Source organism: Bombina bombina, chromosome 2 (genome assembly GCF_027579735.1).
Source record: "Bombina bombina isolate aBomBom1 chromosome 2, aBomBom1.pri, whole genome shotgun sequence".
In the NCBI taxonomy this organism is placed as follows: Eukaryota; Metazoa; Chordata; class Amphibia; order Anura; family Bombinatoridae; genus Bombina; species Bombina bombina.
Window position 1 is genome coordinate 727,052,153 of NC_069500.1, and position 20,451 is coordinate 727,072,603.

General features: G+C 39.7%; 1 protein-coding gene across 1 annotated transcript in view; it reads right to left on the minus strand.

The window, feature by feature from the left end:
• DGKQ (diacylglycerol kinase theta) overlaps window positions 1-20,451 on the minus strand; it is a 539,130-nt gene that overhangs the window by 152,464 nt on the left and 366,215 nt on the right. The window contains exons 9-11 of the mRNA XM_053702740.1: window positions 19,912-20,135; window positions 16,758-16,848; window positions 16,330-16,384 (exon numbers count right to left, since the gene is read on the minus strand). Of these exons, the coding sequence (XP_053558715.1) occupies window positions 16,330-16,384; window positions 16,758-16,848; window positions 19,912-20,135 (370 nt within the window). The remainder of the gene's footprint in view (window positions 1-16,329; window positions 16,385-16,757; window positions 16,849-19,911; window positions 20,136-20,451) is intronic.

Below are 20,451 nucleotides of genomic sequence, written 5' to 3' on the forward strand. Positions count from 1 at the left end.
AAAAATGGTGCCTGAACCAAGATATCATCCAAGTAAGGTGAAAACTGCTACCCCTTGGGACGAATCACGGAAAAAAGAGTTACCAACACCTTGGTAATGATCCTGGGAGCCGTAGCTAAGCCAAAAGGCAGAGACGTGAATTAATAGTGCCTTTCCAGGAAGGCAAACTTTAAGAACTGATGATGCTACTGATAAATACACATCCTTCAAATCTATTGTAAACTTAAACTGACCCTTAAGGACCAGTGGAAGAATTGACCTGATGGCTTTAGATCTAAGATTGATCTGAAAGTCCCCTCCTCCTTCGTGACAATAAATAGAGGGACTGGGACAATAACCCCCATGTAAGTATTTTTTACACACTGAAGAAAAGCCATTCTTTTTTCTTGCCTTCTGTGAGATTTGAATCCTATTTTGTACAACTTGGATACAATCTCCAGTACCCAGGGGACCTGAAAGGAATGAGCCCCCACCTCCTGACTTAGTTTGCCCCCAACCGAAACATAATCTGGATCGGGGGCCGCACTTTCATGGGGTTTTAGAATCAGAGGAAGACTTCTTTGTCTGCTTTGATATGCTCCAGACAGGATTTAGTCTCCAAGTAGCCTTGGGTAACTCATTCTTCTGAGAAGACAAAGATCGTTGATTCTTGTTCTGACGAACGTACCCCTAGGGGTTTACCCTTTGGTCTGGACTTCTTATCCTGGGGCAAAAAAAGCTCCCTTTCCCCCTGTGACAGTGGAAATAATAGAATCCAAACCTGGACCAAAAAGGGTCTTACCCTTAAAGGCCAGAGTCAGGCGTCTAGACTTTGAAACCATATCAGCTGACCACGACCTAAGCCAAAGAGCCCTTCTGGCAAGTACCACCAATGCAGTATTTTTGGCATTGATATGAACAATCTGTATGATTGTGTCACACATGAAGGAATTTGCAGTCTTTAATGCCTGAATTTCCTCCAAGGAAGATTCCTTACACACTAGATGAGATAAGGAATCACACCAGAATGCCGCTGCTCCTTGACAAGGCAAAGAACTACTGGGAAGGAATAGGAAGTAGGAGGGATATTTAGAGCTCTGTTAGAGGGGGATTTGACTCCTCCTGGTGGCCTGGTGATGTAATTCCCAAGAGTAAGGACTCATGGACTCTCATTACCATTAAAAAGAAATTATAATTATAAAGAAAGTGAGTTACAAGGGAGGTTCATCATTAATAATTCAAAATAAAGCGGGAAAGACAGTGGCTTCATAACAGCCCCCTAACCTTCCATAGAAAATATCAATGGTGACCAGTGGGGGAGGTGACCCCCCTGTATCCTAGGGTGACAAGTAATCTCTTTTTTGAAAGACGGGGTTGGTGGCTGTGTTGCATGTGATGAGCTCCTTCAACCTATAAAGGCATGCAACATAAGAGGTTGCCTCTGCACCACAAGCAAATAGAAAATGTATCTGTCTCAGGGCACCTAAACATTACCTGTAGCACCAACTATCACCATGTGATAAGGTCATGACAAAATGGTGCAGGGATACTCGGGATGATCATTTCTTTCTATTCACTTGAGAACAAGGAAATAGCGCCACTCACAGATAACACAGTGACATCCTCTTCAAAAAGGACAACAATGCATTAAAGGGACACTGAACCCAATTTTTTTCTTTCGTGATTCAGATAGAGCATGCAATTTTAAGCAACTTTCTAATTTACTCCTATTATCAAATTTTCTTTATTCTCTTGCTATCTTTATTTGAAAAAGAAGGCATCTAAGCTAAGGCCAGACAATTTTTGGTTTAGACACTGGACAGCACTTGTTTACTGTGGGTGAATTTATCCACAAATCAGCAAGAACAACCCAGGTTGTTCACCAAAAATGGGCCGGCATCTAAACAACAGAACGCCGCTCCTGGCTCTACTGAGCGGGTTTGTTTTCTTCTCCTAAGCGCATCTGGGCACGATATCTAATCACAGCCGGCCCAGACGCGCTATTAAACTCAATGTAGCTCGCTCCTGCTACCAGACCAGAGCAGGCTACACTGATTTTAATAGCGCGAGCTGTGACTAGACAGCGTGCCCGCGACACACTTAGCAGAAGAAAACAGACCCGCTCAGTAGAGCTAGGAGCGGCGTTCTGTTTTCTTTGCTAAATATCTATCTAACAATTTGATTTAGAAACCTGGCACTAAGCTAATGTTATATAATTCTGGACTATCTGCAGAATTATATGACATTATTTGCTAGGTTTACTGGCCCTTTAAAATTGTATGCATTATCTGAATCACGAAAAAAAAAAATTGGGTTCAGTGTCCCTTTACAGCTTGCTGTTTTGTTAACAAAATTTTGAATATCTAGAGAAGGCCATGAATACAACCTTTGAAAAAACATAATTTATGCTTACCTGATAAATTTATCTCTCTTGTGGTGTATCCAGTCCACGGATCATCCATTATTTGTGGGATATTCTCCTTCCCAAAAGGAAGTTGCAAGAGGATCACCCACAGCAGAGCTGCTATATAGCTCCTCCCCTAACTGCCATATCCAGTCATTCGACCGAAAACAAGCAGAGAAAGGAGAAACCATAGGGTGCAGTGGTGACTGTAGTTTAAAATTAAAAAATACCTGCCTTAAAATGACAGGGCGGGCCGCGGACTGGATACACCACAAGAGAAATAAATTTATCAGGTAAGCATAAATTATGTTTTCTCTTGTAAGGTGTATCCAGTCCACGGATCATCCATTACTTGTGGGATACCAATACCAAAGCTAAAGTACACTGATGAAGGGAGGGACAAGGCAGGTACTTAAACGGAAGGTACCACTGCCTGTAAAACCTTTCTCCCAAAAATATCCTCCGAAGAAGCAAAAGTATCAAATTTATAGAATTTTGAAAAGGTATGAAGCGAAGACCAAGTCGCCGCCTTGCAAATCTGTTCAACAGAAGCCTCATTTTTAAAGGCCCATGTGGAAGCCACAGCTCTAGTAGAATGAGCTGTAATCCTTTCAGGAGGCTGCTGGCCAGCAGTCTCATAAGCTAAGCGGATTATGCTTCTTAGCCAAAACTTGTATGTTAATAATTCTTAGCCAAAACGAAAGAGAGGTTGCCGAAGCCTTTTGGCCTCTCCTCTGTCCAGAGTAGACAACAAACAAAGCAGATGTTTGACGAAAATGTTTAGTAGCTTGTAAATAATACTTTAAAGCACGAACCACGTCAAGATTGTGTAATAGACGTTCCTTCTTTGAAGAAGGATTAGGACACAATGATGGAACAACAATCTCCTGATTGATATTCTTATTAGATACCACCTTAAGTAAAAACCCAGGTTTGGTACGCAGAACTACCTTATCTGCATGGAAGATCAGAATCACATTGTAAGGCAGATAACTCGGAAACTCTACGAGCCGAGGAAATAGCTACCAAAAAAAGAACTTTCCAAGATAAAAGTTTGATATCTATGGAATGAAGAGGTTCAAACGGAACCCCCTGAAGAACTTTAAGAACCAAATTTAAGCTCCAAGGTGGAGAAACAGGTTTAAACACAGGCTTAATCCTAACTAAAGCCTGACAAAATGCCTGAACGTCTGGAACATCCGCCAGACGCTTGTGCAAAAGAATAGACAGCGCAGAAATCTGTCCCTTTAAGGAACTAGCTGACAATCCTTTCTCCAATCCTTCTTGGAGAAAAGATAATATCCTGGGAATCCTGACCTTACTCCATGAGTAGCCCTTGGATTCACACCAATAAAGATATTTACGCCATATCTTATGATAGATTTTCCTTGTGACAGGCTTTCGTGCCTGAATTAAGGTATCAATGACTGACTCTGAGAAACCACGCTTTGATAAAATCAAGCGTTCAATCTCCAGGTAGTCAGCCTCAGAGAAATTAGATTTGGATGGTTGAAAGGACCTTGAAGTAGAAGGTCCTGTCTCAGCGGCAGAGTCCATGGTGGAAAGGATGACATGTCCACCAGATCTGCATACCAAGTCCTGCGTGGCCACGCATGCACTATCAGGATCACCGATGCTCTCTCCTGCTTGATTTTGGCAATCAGACGAGGGAGCAGAGGAAACGGTGGAAACACATAAGCCAGGTTGAAGGACCAAGGCGCTGCTAGAGCATCTATCAGCGTTGCCTTGGGATCCCTGGACCTGGATCCGTAACAAGGAAGCTTGGCGTTCTGGCGAGACGCCATGAGATCCAGTTCTGGTTTGCCCCAATGATGAATCAAACACCTCCGGATGGAGCTCCCACTCCCTCGGATGAAAAGTCTGTTGACTAAGAAAATCCGCCTTCCAGTTCTCTACACCTGGGATATGGATAGCTGATAGGTGGCAAGAGTGAATCTCTGCCCAGCTAATTATCTTTGAGACTTCTAACATCGCTAGGGAACTCCTTGTTCCCCCTTGATGGTTGATGTAAGCCACAGTCGTGATGTTGTCCGACTGAAATCTGATGAACCTCATTGTCGCTAGCTGAGGCCAAGCCTGAAGAGCATTGAATATCACTCTTAGTTCTAGAATGTTTATTGGAAGGAGTGTCTCCTCCTGAGTCCACGATCCCTGAGCCTTCAGGGAGTTCCAGACTGCCCCCAGCCTAGAAAGCTGGCATCTGTCGTTACAATTGTCCAATCTGGCCTGCGAAAGGTCATTCCCTTAGACAGATGGACCCGAGATAGCCACCAGAGAAGAGAATCCCTGGTCTCTTGATCCAGATTTAGTAGAGGGGACAAATCTGTGTAATCCCCATTCCACTGACTGAGCATGCATAGTTGCAGCGGTCTGAGATGTAGACGTGAAAAACGGCACTATGTCCATTGCCGCTACCATTAAGCCGATTACTTCCATACACTGAGCCACCGAAGGGCGAGAAGTGTAATAAAGAACACGGCAGGAATTTAGAACTTTTGATAACCTGGACTCTGTCAGGCAAATCCTCATTTCTACAGAATCTATTAGAGTCCCCAAAAAGGAGACTCTTGTGAGAGGGGATAGAGAACTCTTTTCCTCGTTCACCTTCCACCCATGCAACCTCAGAAATGCCAGAACTATGTCCGTATGAGACTTGGCAATTTGGAAATTTGACGCCTGTATCAGAATGTCGTCTAAATAAGGGGCCACTGCTATGCCCCGCAGTCTTAGGACCGCCAGAAGTGACCCCAGAACCTTTGTAAAGATTCTTGGGGCTGTAGCTAACCCAAAGGGAAGAGCTACAAACTGGTAATGCCTGTTCAGGAAGGCAAACCTGAGAAACCGATGATGATCTTTGTGTATCGGAATGTGAAGATAAGCATCCTTTAAATCCACTGTAGTCATGTATTGACCCTCCTGTATCATAGGTAGGATGGTACGAATAGTCTCCATCTTGAATGATGGAACTCTGAGGAATTTGTTTAAAATCTTGAGATCTAAAATTGGTCTGAAGGTTCCCTCTTTTTTGGGAACCACAAACAGATTTGAGTAAAATCCCTGTTCTTGTTCCTCCCTTGGAACAGGATGGATCACTCCCATAACTAGGAGGTCTTGAACACAGTGTAAGAATGCCTCTCTCTTTATCTGGTTTGCAGATAACTGTGAAAGGTGAAATCTCCCTTTTGGAGGAGAAGCTTTGAATTCCAGAAGATATCCCTGGGATACAATTTCCAATGCCCAGGGATCCTGGACATCTCTTGCCCAAGCCTGGGGGAAGAGCGAAAGTCTGCCCCCTACTAGATCCGTTACCGGATAGGGGGCTGATACTTCATGCTGTCTTAGGGGCAGCAGCAGGCTTTTTGGCCTGCTTACCTTTGTTCCAGGTCTGGTTAGGTCTCCAGACCGACTTGGACTGGGCAAAAGTTCCCTCTTGTTTTGCATTAGAGGAAGTTGATGCCGTACTCGCCTTGAAGTTTCGAAAGGCACGAAAATTATTCTGTTTGGCCCTTGATTTGGACCTATCCTGAGGAAGGGCATGACCTTTTCCTCCAGTGATATCACAAATGATCTACTTCAAACCAGGCCCGAATAGGGTTTTCCCCTTGAAGGGAATGTTAAGCAGCTTAGACTTTGAAGTAACGTCAGCTGACCATGATTTAAGCCATAGCGCCCTGCGCACTTGAATAGCAAAACCAGAATTCTTAGCTGTTAGCTTAGTCAAATGAACAATGGCATCAGAAACAAAAGAATTGGCAAGCTTAAGTGCTCTAAGCTTGTCAAGTATGTCATCCAATGGGGTCTCTACCTGTAAAGCCTCTTCCAGAGACTCAAACCAGAAAGCCGCAGTAACAGTGACTGGGGCAATGCATGCAAGGGGCTGTAGAATAAAACCTTGTTGAATAAACATTTTCTTAAGGTAACCCTCTAACTTTTTATCCATTGGATCTGAGAAAGCACAACTGTCCTCGACAGGGAAAGTAGTACGCTTAGCTAGTGTAGAAACTGCTCCCTCCACCTTAGGGACTGTCTGCCATAAGTCCCGTGTAGTGGTATCTATTGGAAACATTTTCTTAAAAATAGGAGGGGGAGAGAACGGCACACCTGCTCTATCCCATTCCTTAGTAATAATTTCTGTAAACCTTTTAGGTATTGGAAAAACATCAGTGCACACCGGCACTGCATAGTATTTGTCCAATCTACACAATTTTTCTGGCACTGCAATTGTATCACAGTCATTCAGAGCAGCTAAAACCTCCCTGAGCAACACGAGGAGGTGTTCAAGCTTAAATTTAAATGTAGACATATAAGAATCAGGTTGAATCTTTTTCCCTGAGTCAGAAGCATCACCCACAGAAAGAAGCTCTCCTTCCTCAGCTTCTGTATATTGTGAGGGAGTATCAGACATAGCTCTTAAAGCGGCAGTGTGCTCTGTATTTCTTCTAACTCCAGAGCTGTCTCGCTTTCCTCTAAACCCAGGTAGTCTGGATAATACCGCTGACAGGGTATTATCCATGACCGCCGCCATGTCTTGTTAAGTAAACGCTATGGGCGCACTAGATGTACTTGGCGCCATTAGAGCGTGAGTCCCTTGAGCGGGAGTCAAAGGGTCTGACACGTGGGGCGAGTTAGTCGGCATAACTTCCCCCTTGTCAGATTCCTCTGGTGATAAATTTTTTAAAGACAGAATATGATCTTTATTACTTAAAGTGAAATCAGTACATTTGGTACACATTCTAAGAGGGGGTTCCACCATGGCTTCTAAACATAATGAACAAGGAGTTTCCTCTATGTCAGACATGTTTAAACAGACTAGCAATGAGACCAGCAAGCTTGGAAAACACTTTAAATCAAGTTAACAAGCAAAAAATAAAAACGGTACTGTGCCTTTAAGAGAAACAATTTTTGTCAGAATTTGAAAAACAGTGAAAAAAAGCAGTAAATCAAACGAAATTTTTACAGTGTGTATAATAAGCTAACAGAGCATTGCACCCACTTGCAAATGGATGATTAAACCCTTAGTTCAAAAAACGAATAAAAAAAACGATAGACGTTTTTTAACAGTCACACCAAACTGCCACAGCCTTGCTGTGGGCCTACCTTCCCCAACAAACGATTTTGGAAAGCCTAAGAGCCCTTAAAGGGACAGTCTAGGCCAAAATAAACTTTCATGATTCAGATAGAGCATGCAATTTTAAACAATTTTCCAATTTACTTTTATCACCAATTTTGCTTTGTTCTCTTGGTATTCTTAGTTGAAAGCTTAACCTAGGAGGTTCATATGCTAATTTCTTAGACCTTGAAGCCCACCTCTTTCAGATTGCATTTTAACAGTTTTTCACCACTAGAGGGTGTTAGTTCACGTATTTCATATAGATAACACTGTGCTCGTGCACGAGAAGTTATCTGGGAGCAGGCACTGATTAGCTAGACTGCAAGTCTGTCAAAAGAACTGAAAAAAGGGGCAGTTTGCAGAAGCTTAGATACAAGATAATCACAGAGGTTAAAAGTATATTAATATAACTGTTGGTTATGCAAAACTGGGGAATGGGTAATAAAGGGATTATCTATCTTTTAAAACAATTAAAATTCTGGTGTAGACTGTCCCTTTAAGAGAGGTCCTATAGCATTCAGGGGACTCCTGGAGGAAGCTGGATGTCTCAGTCTGTAAAAGTTACTGCGCAATAAAGCACTAAATTAGGCCCCTCTCACTCATATTAAAACAGTGGAAAGCCTCAGGAAACTGTTTCTAGGCAAATTTAAGCCAGCCATGTGGAAAAAAACTAGGCCCCAATAAAGTTTTATCACCAAAGTATATATAAAAATGTTTAAACATGCCAGCAAATGTTTTATATTGTAAATCTATAAGAGTATTACCTCAGAAAGTAAGCATGATACCAGTCGCTATTAAATCACTGTATTCAGGCTTACCTTACATAAATTTGGTATCAGCAGCATTTTCTAGCATTCACATCTTCTAGAAATTTTTTTATCTGCACATACCTCATAGCAGGATAACCTGCACGCCATTCCCCCGCTGAAGTTACCTCTCTCTTCAGTCATGTGTGAGAACAGCAATGGATCTTAGTTACAACCTGCTAAGATCATAGAAATCACAGGCAGATTCTTCTTCTATTTTCTGCCTGGGACAAAATAGTACAACTCCGGTACCATTTAACCCCTTAAGGACCAGCGATGTACCCTGTATGTCGCTGGCCTTTTTTTGGGACTTGATTATTTTATAGTGCGGTCTTGCCACCAGCGTTGCGACTGCTCTATTCCACAAAACATGCTGGAGGGAGGGCATTAATAGCGTGTTCTTGCTAGACTTGTGCTATTATGTCCTGCAAAAACCCTTAACGACCAGTGAAATACAGGGTACATTGTGGTCATTAAGGGGTTAAAAACAACAAACTTTTGATTGAAGAAAAAAACCAACTACGTTTTACCACTTCTCTCTTACTACCTCCATGCTTGTTGAGAGTTGCAAGAGAATGACAGGATATGGCAGTTAGGGGAGGAGCTATATAGCAGCTCTGCTGTGGGTGATCCTCTTGCAACTTCCTGTTTGGAAGGAGAATATCCCACAAGTAATGGATGATCCGTGGACTGGATACACCTTACAAGAGAAACCTATTGACTAACAAGAAATTTTATGATGGGTCAATTTTAAGTGCAATGTCCCTTTATCAAAGAGACATTATAGTACATTTTTTGGCTACGTGTGCTAAAATAACATGCTTTAAAGAATAACACCATGTCATTTTTGCACTATATTGTTCCTTTAAGTATGCTGCAGTTTGATTAACCTAGCAACATGCTACATAGTAATGTATAGATCAGTGCAGCAGCTCATTTACTTTGAATCTCTATCTAGCGCAAATGATAAACATACTCAGAAGGGCTTACAAGCAGAGAATCCCCGAAATGCTCAGGATATCCAAAATCCTGCCAACTTTGCTAACTAAATGACATTTTTACATGTTTTCAAATACATTTATTTTAAGAATACGCATATACTACACTAGTGGGAACTAGCTGCTGATTGGTGCCTGCATACATTTGTCTCTTGTGATTGGCTAACTAGATGTGTTCAGCTTCCTGTCAGTAGTGCAATGCTATTCCTTCAGCAAAGGACAACAAGTGAATTAAGCAAATGTAATAATAAAATTAAATGGAAAATTGTTTAAAGCTGTATATTCCATCCAAATCATAAATGAAAAGTTTGGGGTTTCCTGTCCCTATAACACTGCTATATTCCACACTGTGATTGGTTGCACAATATAGTGACCCATTTATAACTGTCCCCAACTGGTCTAAGCAGGGGAGGAAACTTAGGTTACAAAAACATAATTTATGTAAGAACTTACCTGATAAATTCATTTCTTTCATATTAACAAGAGTCCATGAGCTAGTGACGTATGGGATATACATTCCTACCAGGAGGGGCAAAGTTTCCCAAACCTTAAAATGCCTATAAATACACCCCTCACCACACCCACAAATCAGTTTAACGAATAGCCAAGAAGTGGGGTGATAAGAAAAAAAGTGCGAAGCATATAAAATAAGGAATTGGAATAATTGTGCTTTATACAAAAAAATCATAACCACCACAAAAAAGGGTGGGCCTCATGGACTCTTGTTAATATGAAAGAAATGAATTTATCAGGTAAGTTCTTACATAAATTATGTTTTCTTTCATGTAATTAACAAGAGTCCATGAGCTAGTGACGTATGGGATAATGACTACCCAAGATGTGGATCTTTCCACACAAGAGTCACTAGAGAGGGAGGGATAAAATAAAGACAGCCAATTCCTGCTGAAAATAATCCACACCCAAAATAAAGTTTAACAAAAAACATAAGCAGAAGATTCAAACTGAAACCGCTGCCTGAAGAACTTTTCTACCAAAAACTGCTTCAGAAGAAGAAAACACATCAAAATGGTAGAATTTAGTAAAAGTATGCAAAGAGGACCAAGTTGCTGCTTTGCAGATCTGGTCAACCGAAGCTTCATTCCTAAACGCCCAGGAAGTAGATACTGACCTAGTAGAATGAGCTGTAATTCTCTGAGGCGGAATTTTACCCGACTCAACATAGGCAAGATGAATTAAAGATTTCAACCAAGATGCCAAAGAAATGGCAGAAGCTTTCTGGCCTTTCCTAGAACCGGAAAAGATAACAAATAGACTAGAAGTCTTACGGAAAGATTTCGTAGCTTCAACATAATATTTCAAAGCTCTAACAACATCCAAAGAATGCAATGATTTCTCCTTAGAATTCTTAGGATTAGGACATAATGAAGGAACCACAATTTCTCTACTAATGTTGTTGGAATTCACAACTTTAGGTAAAAATTCAAAAGAAGTTCGCAACACCGCCTTATCCTGATGAAAAATCAGAAAAGGAGACTCACACGAAAGAGCAGATAATTCAGAAACTCTTCTAGCAGAAGAGATGGCCAAAAGGAACAAAACTTTCCAAGAAAGTAATTTAATGTCCAATGAATGCATAGGTTCAAACGGAGGAGCTTGAAGAGCTCCCAGAACCAAATTCAAACTCCAAGGAGGAGAAATTGACTTAATGACAGGTTTTATACGAACCAAAGCTTGTACAAAACAATGAATATCAGGAAGAATAGCAATCTTTCTGTGAAAAAGAACAGAAAGAGCGGAGATTTGTCCTTTCAAAGAACCTGCGGACAAACCCTTATCTAAACCATCCTGAAGAAACTGTAAAATTCTCGGTATTCTAAAAGAATGCCAAGAAAAATGATGAGAAAGACACCAAGAAATATAAGTCTTCCAGACTCTATAATATATCTCTCGAGATACAGATTTACGAGCCTGTAACATAGTATTAATCACGGAGTCAGAGAAACCTCTATGACCAAGAATCAAGCGTTCAATCTCCATACCTTTAAATTTAAGGATTTCAGATCCGGATGGAAAAAAGGACCTTGTGACAGAAGGTCTGGTCTTAACGGAAGAGTCCATGGTTGGCAAGATGCCATCCGGACAAGATCCGCATACCAAAACCTGTGAGGCCATGCCGGAGCTATTAGCAGAACAAACGAGCATTCCCTCAGAATCTTGGAGATTACTCTTGGAAGAAGAACAAGAGGCGGAAAGATATAGGCAGGATGATACTTCCAAGGAAGTGATAATGCATCCACTGCCTCCGCCTGAGGATCCCGGGATCTGGACAGATACCTGGGAAGTTTCTTGTTTAGATGAGAGGCCATCAGATCTATCTCTGGGAGCCCCCACATTTGAACAATCTGAAGAAATACCTCTGGGTGAAGAGACCATTCGCCCGGATGCAACGTTTGGCGACTGAGATAATCCGCTTCCCAATTGTCTACACCTGGGATATGAACCGCAGAGATTAGACAGGAGCTGGATTCTGCCCAAACCAAAATTCGAGATACTTCTTTCATAGCCAGAGGACTGTGAGTCCCTCCTTGATGATTGATGTATGCCACAGTTGTGACATTGTCTGTCTGAAAACAAATGAACGATTCTCTCTTCAGAAGAGGCCAAAACTGAAGAGCTCTGAAAACTGCACGGAGTTCCAAGATATTGATCGGTAATCTCACCTCCTGAGATTCCCAAACTCCTTGTGCCGTCAGAGATCCCCACACAGCTCCCCAACCTGTGAGACTTGCATCTGTTGAAATTACAGTCCAGGTCGGAAGAACAAAAGAAGCCCCCTGAATTAAACGAAGGTGATCTGTCCACCACGTTAGAGAGTGCCGAACAATCGGTTTTAAAGATATTAATTGATATATCTTCGTGTAATCCCTGCACCATTGGTTCAGCATACAGAGCTGAAGAGGTCGCATGTGAAAACGAGCAAAGGGGATCGCGTCCGATGCAGCAGTCATAAGACCTAGAATTTCCATGCATAAGGCTACCGAAGGGAATGATTGAGACTGAAGGTTTCGACAGGCTGTAATCAATTTTAGACGTCTCTTGTCTGTTAAAGACAGAGTCATGGACACTGAATCTATCTGGAAACCCAGAAAGGTTACCCTTGTTTGAGGAATCAAAGAACTTTTTGGTAAATTGATCCTCCAACCATGATCTTGAAGAAACAACACAAGTCGATTCGTATGAGACTCTGCTAAATGTAAAGACTGAGCAAGTACCAAGATATCGTCCAAATAAGGAAATACCACAATACCCTGTTCTCTGATTACAGACAGAAGGGCACCGAGAATCTTTGTGAAAATTCTTGGAGCTGTAGCAAGGCCAAACGGTAGAGCCACAAATTGGTAATGCTTGTCTAGAAAAGAGAATCTCAGGAACTGATAATGATCTGGATGAATCGGAATATGCAGATATGCATCCTGTAAATCTATTGTGGACATATAATTCCCTTGCTGAACAAAAGGCAATATAGTCCTTACAGTTACCATCTTGAACGTTGGTATCCTTACATAACGATTCAATAATTTTAGATCCAGAACTGGTCTGAAGGAATTCTCCTTCTTTGGTACAATGAAGAGATTTGAATAAAACCCCATCCCCTGTTCCGGAACTGGAACTGGCATAATTACTCCAGCCAACTCTAGATCTGAAACACAATTCAGAAATGCTTGAGCTTTCACTGGATTTACTGGGACACGGGAAAGAAAAAATCTCTTTGCAGGAGGTCTCATCTTGAAACCAATTCTGTACCCTTCTGAAACAATGTTCTGAATCCAAAGATTGTGAACAGAATTGATCCAAATTTCTTTGAAAAAACGTAACCTGCCCCCTACCAGCTGAACTGGAATGAGGGCCGTACCTTCATGTGAACTTAGAAGCAGGCTTTGCCTTTCTAGCAGGCTTGGATTTATTCCAGACTGGAGATGGTTTCCAAACTGAAACTGCTCCTGAGGACGAAGGATCAGGCTTTTGTTCTTTGTTGAAACGAAAGGAACGAAAACGATTGTTAGCCCTGTTTTTACCTTTAGACTTTTTATCCTGTGGTAAAAAAGTTCCTTTCCCACCAGTAACAGTTGAAATAATAGAATCCAACTGAGAACCAAATAATTTGTTTCCCTGGAAAGAAATGGAAAGTAGAGTTGATTTAGAAGCCATATCAGCATTCCAGGTCTTAAGCCATAAAGCTCTTCTGGCTAAGATAGCCAGAGACATAAACCTAACATCAACTCTAATAATATCAAAAATGGCATCACAGATGAAATTATTAGCATGCTGGAGAAGAATAATAATATCATGAGAATCACGATTTGTTACTTGTTGCGCTAGAGTTTCCAACCAAAAAGTTGAAGCTGCAGCAACATCAGCCAATGATATAGCAGGTCTAAGAAGATTACCTGAACATAGATAAGCTTTTCTTAGAAAAGATTCAATTTTTCTATCTAGAGGATCCTTAAACGAGGTACCATCTGACGTAGGAATGGTAGTACGTTTAGCAAGGGTAGAAATAGCCCCATCAACTTTAGGGATTTTGTCCCAAAATTCTAACCTGTCAGGCGGAACAGGATATAATTGCTTAAAACGTTTAGAAGGAGTAAATGAATTACCCAATTTATCCCATTCCTTAGAAATTACTGCAGAAATAGCATTAGGAACAGGAAAGACTTCTGGAATAACCGCAGGAGCTTTAAAAACCTTATCCAAACGTATAGAATTAGTATCAAGAGGACTAGAATCCTCTATTTCTAAAGCAATTAGTACTTCTTTAAGTAAAGAGCGAATAAATTCCATCTTAAATAAATATGAAGATTTATCAGCATCAATCTCTGAGATAGAATCCTCTGAACCAGAAGAGTCCAAAGAATCAGAATGATGGTGTTCATTTAAAAATTAATCTGTAGAGAGAGAAGATTTAAAAGACTTTTTACGTTTACTAGAAGGAGAAATAACAGACAAAGCCTTCTTTATGGATTCAGAAACAAAATCTCTTATGTTATCAGGAACATTCTGCACCTTAGATGTTGAGGGAACTGCAACAGGCAATGGTACATCACTAAAGGAAATATTATCTGCTTTAACAAGTTTGTCATGACAATTATTACAAACAACAGCTGGAGGAATAGCTACCAAAAGTTTACAGCAGATACACTTAGCTTTGGTAGATCCAGCAGGCAGTGGTTTTCCTGTAGTATCTTCTGGCTCAGATGCAACGTGAGACATCTTGCAATATGTAAGAGAAAAAAACAACATATAAAGCAAAATAGATCAAATTCCTTATAAGACAGTTTCAGGAATGGGAAAAAAATGCCAAACATCAAGCTTCTAGCAACCAGAAGCAAATGAAAAATGAGACTGAAATAATGTGGAGACAAAAGCGACGCCCATATTTTTTGGCGCCAAATAAGACGCCCACATTATTTGGCGCCTAAATGCTTTTGGCGCCAAAAATGACGCCACATCCGGAACGCCGACATTTTTGGCGCAAAATAACGTCAAAAATGACGCAACTTCCGGCGACACGTATGACGCCGGAAACGGAAAGAATTTTTGCGCCAAAAAAGTCCGCGCCAAAAATGACGCAATAAAATGAAGCATTTTCAGCCCCCGCGAGCCTAACAGCCCACAGGGAAAAAAGTCAAATTTTTGAGGTAAGAAAAAATATGATAATTTAAAGCATAATCCCAAATATGAAACTGACTGTCTGGAAATAAGGAAAGTTGAACATTCTGAGTCAAGGCAAATAAATGTTTGAATACATATATTTAGAACTTTATAAATAAAGTGCCCAACCATAGCTTAGAGTGTCACAGAAAATAAGACTTACTTACCCCAGGACACTCATCTACATGTTTGTAGAAAGCCAAACCAGTACTGAAACGAGAATCAGTAGAGGTAATGGTATATATAAGAGTATATCGTCGATCTGAAAAGGGAGGTAAGAGATGAATCTCTACGACCGATAACAGAGAACCTTATGAAATAGATCCCGTAGAAGGAGATCACTGCATTCAATAGGCAATACTCTCTTCACATCCCTCTGACATTCACTGCACGCTGAGAGGAAAACCGGGCTCCAACTTGCTGCGGAGCGCATATCAACGTAGAATCTAGCACAAACTTACTTCACCACCTCCCTTGGAGGCAAAGTTTGTAAAACTGATTTGTGGGTGTGGTGAGGGGTGTATTTATAGGCATTTTAAGGTTTGGGAAACTTTGCCCCTCCTGGTAGGAATGTATATCCCATACGTCACTAGCTCATGGACTCTTGTTAATTACATGAAAGAAATGGCATAGTATGGACATAAAATGTACACTTTTTTTTCTACCTAGCATTTATATATTGTTTAAAGGGACAGTCTACACCAGAATTTTTATTGTTTTAAAAGATAGATAATCCCTTTATTACCCATTTCCCAGTTTTGCATAACCAACACAGTTATAATCATATACTTTTAACCTCTGTGATTATCTTGTATCTAAGCCTCTGCAAACTGCCCCTTTTTTCAGTTCTTTTGACAGACTTGCAGTCTAGCCAATCAGTGCCTGCTCCCAGATAACTTCTCGTGCACGAGCACAGTGTTATCTATATGAAATACGTGAACTAACACCCTCTAGTGGTGAAAAACTGTTAAAATGCAATCTGAAAGAGGTGGGCTTCAAGGTCTAAGAAATTAGCATATGAACCTCCTAGGTTAAGCTTTCAACTAAGAATACCAAGAGAACAAAGCAAAATTGGTGATAAAAGTAAATTGAAAAATTGTTTAAAATTACATTCTCTATCTGAATCATGAAAGTTTATTTTGGCCTAGACTGTCCCTTTAATATCCCTTAGTACTATGCATATATACAAATATTACATTAATGTCTAATTTACTGCAGCACTTTTCTACTGCTATAATAATAAACAGAGCAATAGCGTGCACTGCTGTAATGTATGACAATATTTATCGCCTGGGTTTGCTTATTTCAAACTGCTTGAAATTCAAAGCAAATTCTTACCTTGTTTGCTTCCCATAAGAACTTCTACCAGCCTGAAATTCTCTACCTTTTCCTTCTAAGAAAACAAAATTAATAAATAAATAAAAATATAACCACAGGGACAAATGAATAAAAAAAAAAGTAGGGATGTGCATTCAGAACCTTCCTTAGGATCCGAATGCAGATAAAGGTGTCAGCGCGTGGTATTCGGCTCTTTTCAGAGCCGGATTTATTCTTGTGAACATTCAGCATACTAATGTCTGTGCAAATCCAGATCTAAGTGTGTTGCGCTTTTAAAAGAACCGAACATCACGAGCAGCCGCCTTTTTCTGCATTTGGATCCTAACGAAGGACACAAATGCACATCCCTAATAAAAAGCACATTCACAACTGATTGCTTAAAATAAATAAATAAATAAATAAATAAATAAATAAAAAGTAAAATGTACCTGCCGCCCAAGCTGCAGCAGAATCTCCTGTATTACATTCTGCACAGTGCTTCCTTTATTTACTGGTATGGATATATAGGCTACGCCAACTCTGACAAAGTAAAACATGAAATAAAAAAAAACATTTACTTTTAAACATAAGTCTGTATTATATACATTATTATCACTGCATTATATACATTATTATCACTGCATTATATACATTATTATCACTGCATTATACACCTATTTATTGTGAACTGCGCACCTTTTCCCTGGGTGATATGATTTTGCTACCTCATCACATAGTAGTCTATATTCACCAAGGCTTCTAAGAACTACACGAATAAGGCAAACCCTCAAGTTCCTATGTTATCCCATGGCGCGGATACACTTAGAACTGGGCAGCTAAATATTATATATTGTAAATGCCTTATAAGGAAACATGACAGCTGGTTATTGGGAAACCATAACTCATGTACAGTAAAGTCAAAATTAAATTTAAATGGATTATATAGACCATGATATTTTAAACAACTTTCCAATGTACTTCTGTTATCAGTTTCGCTTATTCTCTCTGTATTTATTGTTAAAGAGCAATCCTAGGTGAGCTTAGGATCATGCACGTGTCTAGTTATCTGGCAGCAGTGTTTGCAACAATGTTTATAGCAATATTATACATAGTTGCAAACACTGCTGACACAGAATGCTATGTACACTCTATGGCATAACATTGTTTTAAACATTTTTGCAAAAACTGCTGCCAGATGGCTAAATACACATGCACTCCCCTGAGCTCACCTAGGATTAATCTCAAACAAAAGGACATCAAAAGAACTAAGCAAAATTGATAATATAAGTAAGTTGAAAAGTTGTTTAAAATTACATTCTCTGTCTGAATTATAAACATTTAATTTTGACTTTACCGTCCCTTTAAATGTATCGGATAGCTCATGACATTTTAAATATCTTTTCAATTTAGTTCTGTTACCAATTTTGCTTAGTTCTCTTGGTATCCTTTGTTAAAGAGAAAACCTAGGTGAGTCTAGGAGTGTGCATGTGTCTTAAGACATTTGGCCGCAGTGGTTGCAACAATGTTAATAGTAATTTTATACATAGCAGCTAAAGACCCTAACTCTTCTACATAGGACACCAAGAAAACAAAGCAAAATTGATAACAAAAGTAAACTGGAAAGTTGTTTAAAATTCCATGTTCTTTCTGAATCCTGAAAGCGTTTACTTTGCCTTTATGCTGAAATCTTTGACTGTGCACGGAGAGCATATGTATATATGCATAGTGCACCCTCATTTAAACACTGTGCATTTGTTTACATGTATTAAAGGTAAATGAAACCAAAAATGTTTCTTTCAGGATTCAGATAGAGCAGCCAATTTTAAATATGTTTCCAATTTACTTCTATTATATCATTTATTTTGTTCCCTTGTTATCCTTTGTTAAAAAGAAGATAGGCTTAGGAGCAGCAATGCATTACTGGGAGCTAGCTAGTGACTGGTGACTGTACATATATGCCTCCTATCATTGGATCATCAAATGTACTCAGCTAGCTCACAGTAGTGCATTGCTGCTCCTTTAACAAAGGATATCAAGAGAATGAAGCAAATTTGATAATAATAGAAGTAAATTGGAAAGCTGTTTAAAATCATATACTTTATCTGAATCATAAAAGAAAAATTTGGGGTTTTACGTCCCTTTAATCTCCAACGATGCAAACTGAGTCACCCATGATGCAACTTATGGTTTTCTTAGTAGCACTGTTCCGTGCAGGTGATGTGGGCATATGTACATATGCTCTGTGCAAGCAATGAATAAAGTTTTACTTAATGTCACTCTTCAGAAACAATTAAATGATAGATGTGTAGAGAGGGAATGGTGCGCTATGATTACAATCGCAGGGCTAAACCAACAAGACTTTATATCTTGTTAACCTGGCCTGACTGCCTCTTATTTTAATGTGAAATTTTTTTATAAAGTTTATCATTCTTATTAGGAACAGCGTTAAAACATTTAACTTTTTCTTTGTCTGTCTGTAAGGGGACTACAGGGACAACAATCCCCCCGCGTGACTATCTTAGCACTTTGGGCAGCTTTTGCACAAGCAAATTAACTTGCTTCTTACAGGAAACATACAGCTGCACCAATGTGCTGATATTCCAGGCTGCCCATAACTCTCTGGGGAACTTTCTATAGTTTTACAGTAAAAAAGTTCACTGAAACAGCGATAACTTTTACTAGAAGCATTTCCATTAATACAAGTGTATTGCAAAAAATGAGATGCACTCTCATACCCATTTAAACTGTCACTTGAAAACTGGAAGTGTTTTCAGCCTATTATGTAATGTTCAAAACGCATAACAAGGATTACGAATTAACAACAAAGAAGAAGGAACTTCGTGAAAACAACGTACGTTGTTATTAACTGTACTAAAACTTGGAGGCAACACATGAGTCTCGCACATTTTTTTGCATAAACCAAAAAACAGCATCTCGCCTCTTCAATGACTTGTAGCCTGGCCTGTCATTATTTGCCAAATGAAGTATCAATATAACTTCTAGTCTCCAAAAAGACTTATTTCTTTAATGCTAGGTCCTTAATCATAGTACAACATTTCAGCCCTGCAATAGGCCCTAAATCATGTCATTTTATGCCATTCCTACCTACACATTGATTGCAGCAATACCTACATCAATGAGTTTTATGGTAGTGTCAATAATCCATCACAGCACAGCTCGAGGTTATACTATAAGGAGGTATACACAGAAAATGTGTAGCATTCTATAAGTAACTCAATCTTGGTTATCAACATTTGCACAAACAACCACAAGTATTCTATAGTTCCCACATCCTCTTTAAAACAGTTCAACTACATGATAAGTAAAAGCATCTTCCTGTTTTCCAATGCATAAAGGCTGGCCTACATATCAGTGTAAATGAGATGACAAAAAAAAAATTAGAGCCTACATCAATGTACCGCATGTCTGAAAAGTGAAGTGTACAGGAAGCGATGCTTACAGCCACAGATTAACAGGATAAACAATGAAAAAGAACATCTGCCTCTGTATAATATCCAGAACAAACAATGCCGCTGTTTTCTTTAGCTCAAAATTATATAAATAAAACCAATTGTTCTTTTGTACCATCATACAATTACTCACTTCATCCAGCCAAGAAAACATTTGATAACTTCTTGCTCCTTTGGTTTTGCCATTATGATCCATGCTTCAGGGATGCTTTCTTTGAACACAGAAGTAACTTTGCTGTCTTCTGTTGCTCCGTTTCTGTTAATAATGTCATCACAGAGCAATGTCTGCTGAGTAAGTGTCTGAAGCTCGTAGTCCTGGGGGTCATCAGGAATGTAATATGCTCGGAGGGCAGCCTCCTGGAACACAGATTAGAGACCTGCTGTTATTGAGTCAGATGCTCAGGCCTCGAGGCCTAGTGATGTATTACAAAAAGTAGTTATCTAGACACAATGATAACAGGAAAATATGCCTTGGTAAATCTACTCACCACAACTTCTTCACTCTTTGTAATTCTAGGGACTGAGATCATTCTGGGCTGGTTGCGCTTTACAGCATCGTGACCATCGTAAATCTTTAAACTTTGTTTGCCTGAAACTAAAAGTAATATGTGATTAGTATTTATAATAATAATGATAGACAGAATATTAATTGTGGGTACTTATTATATCTTTT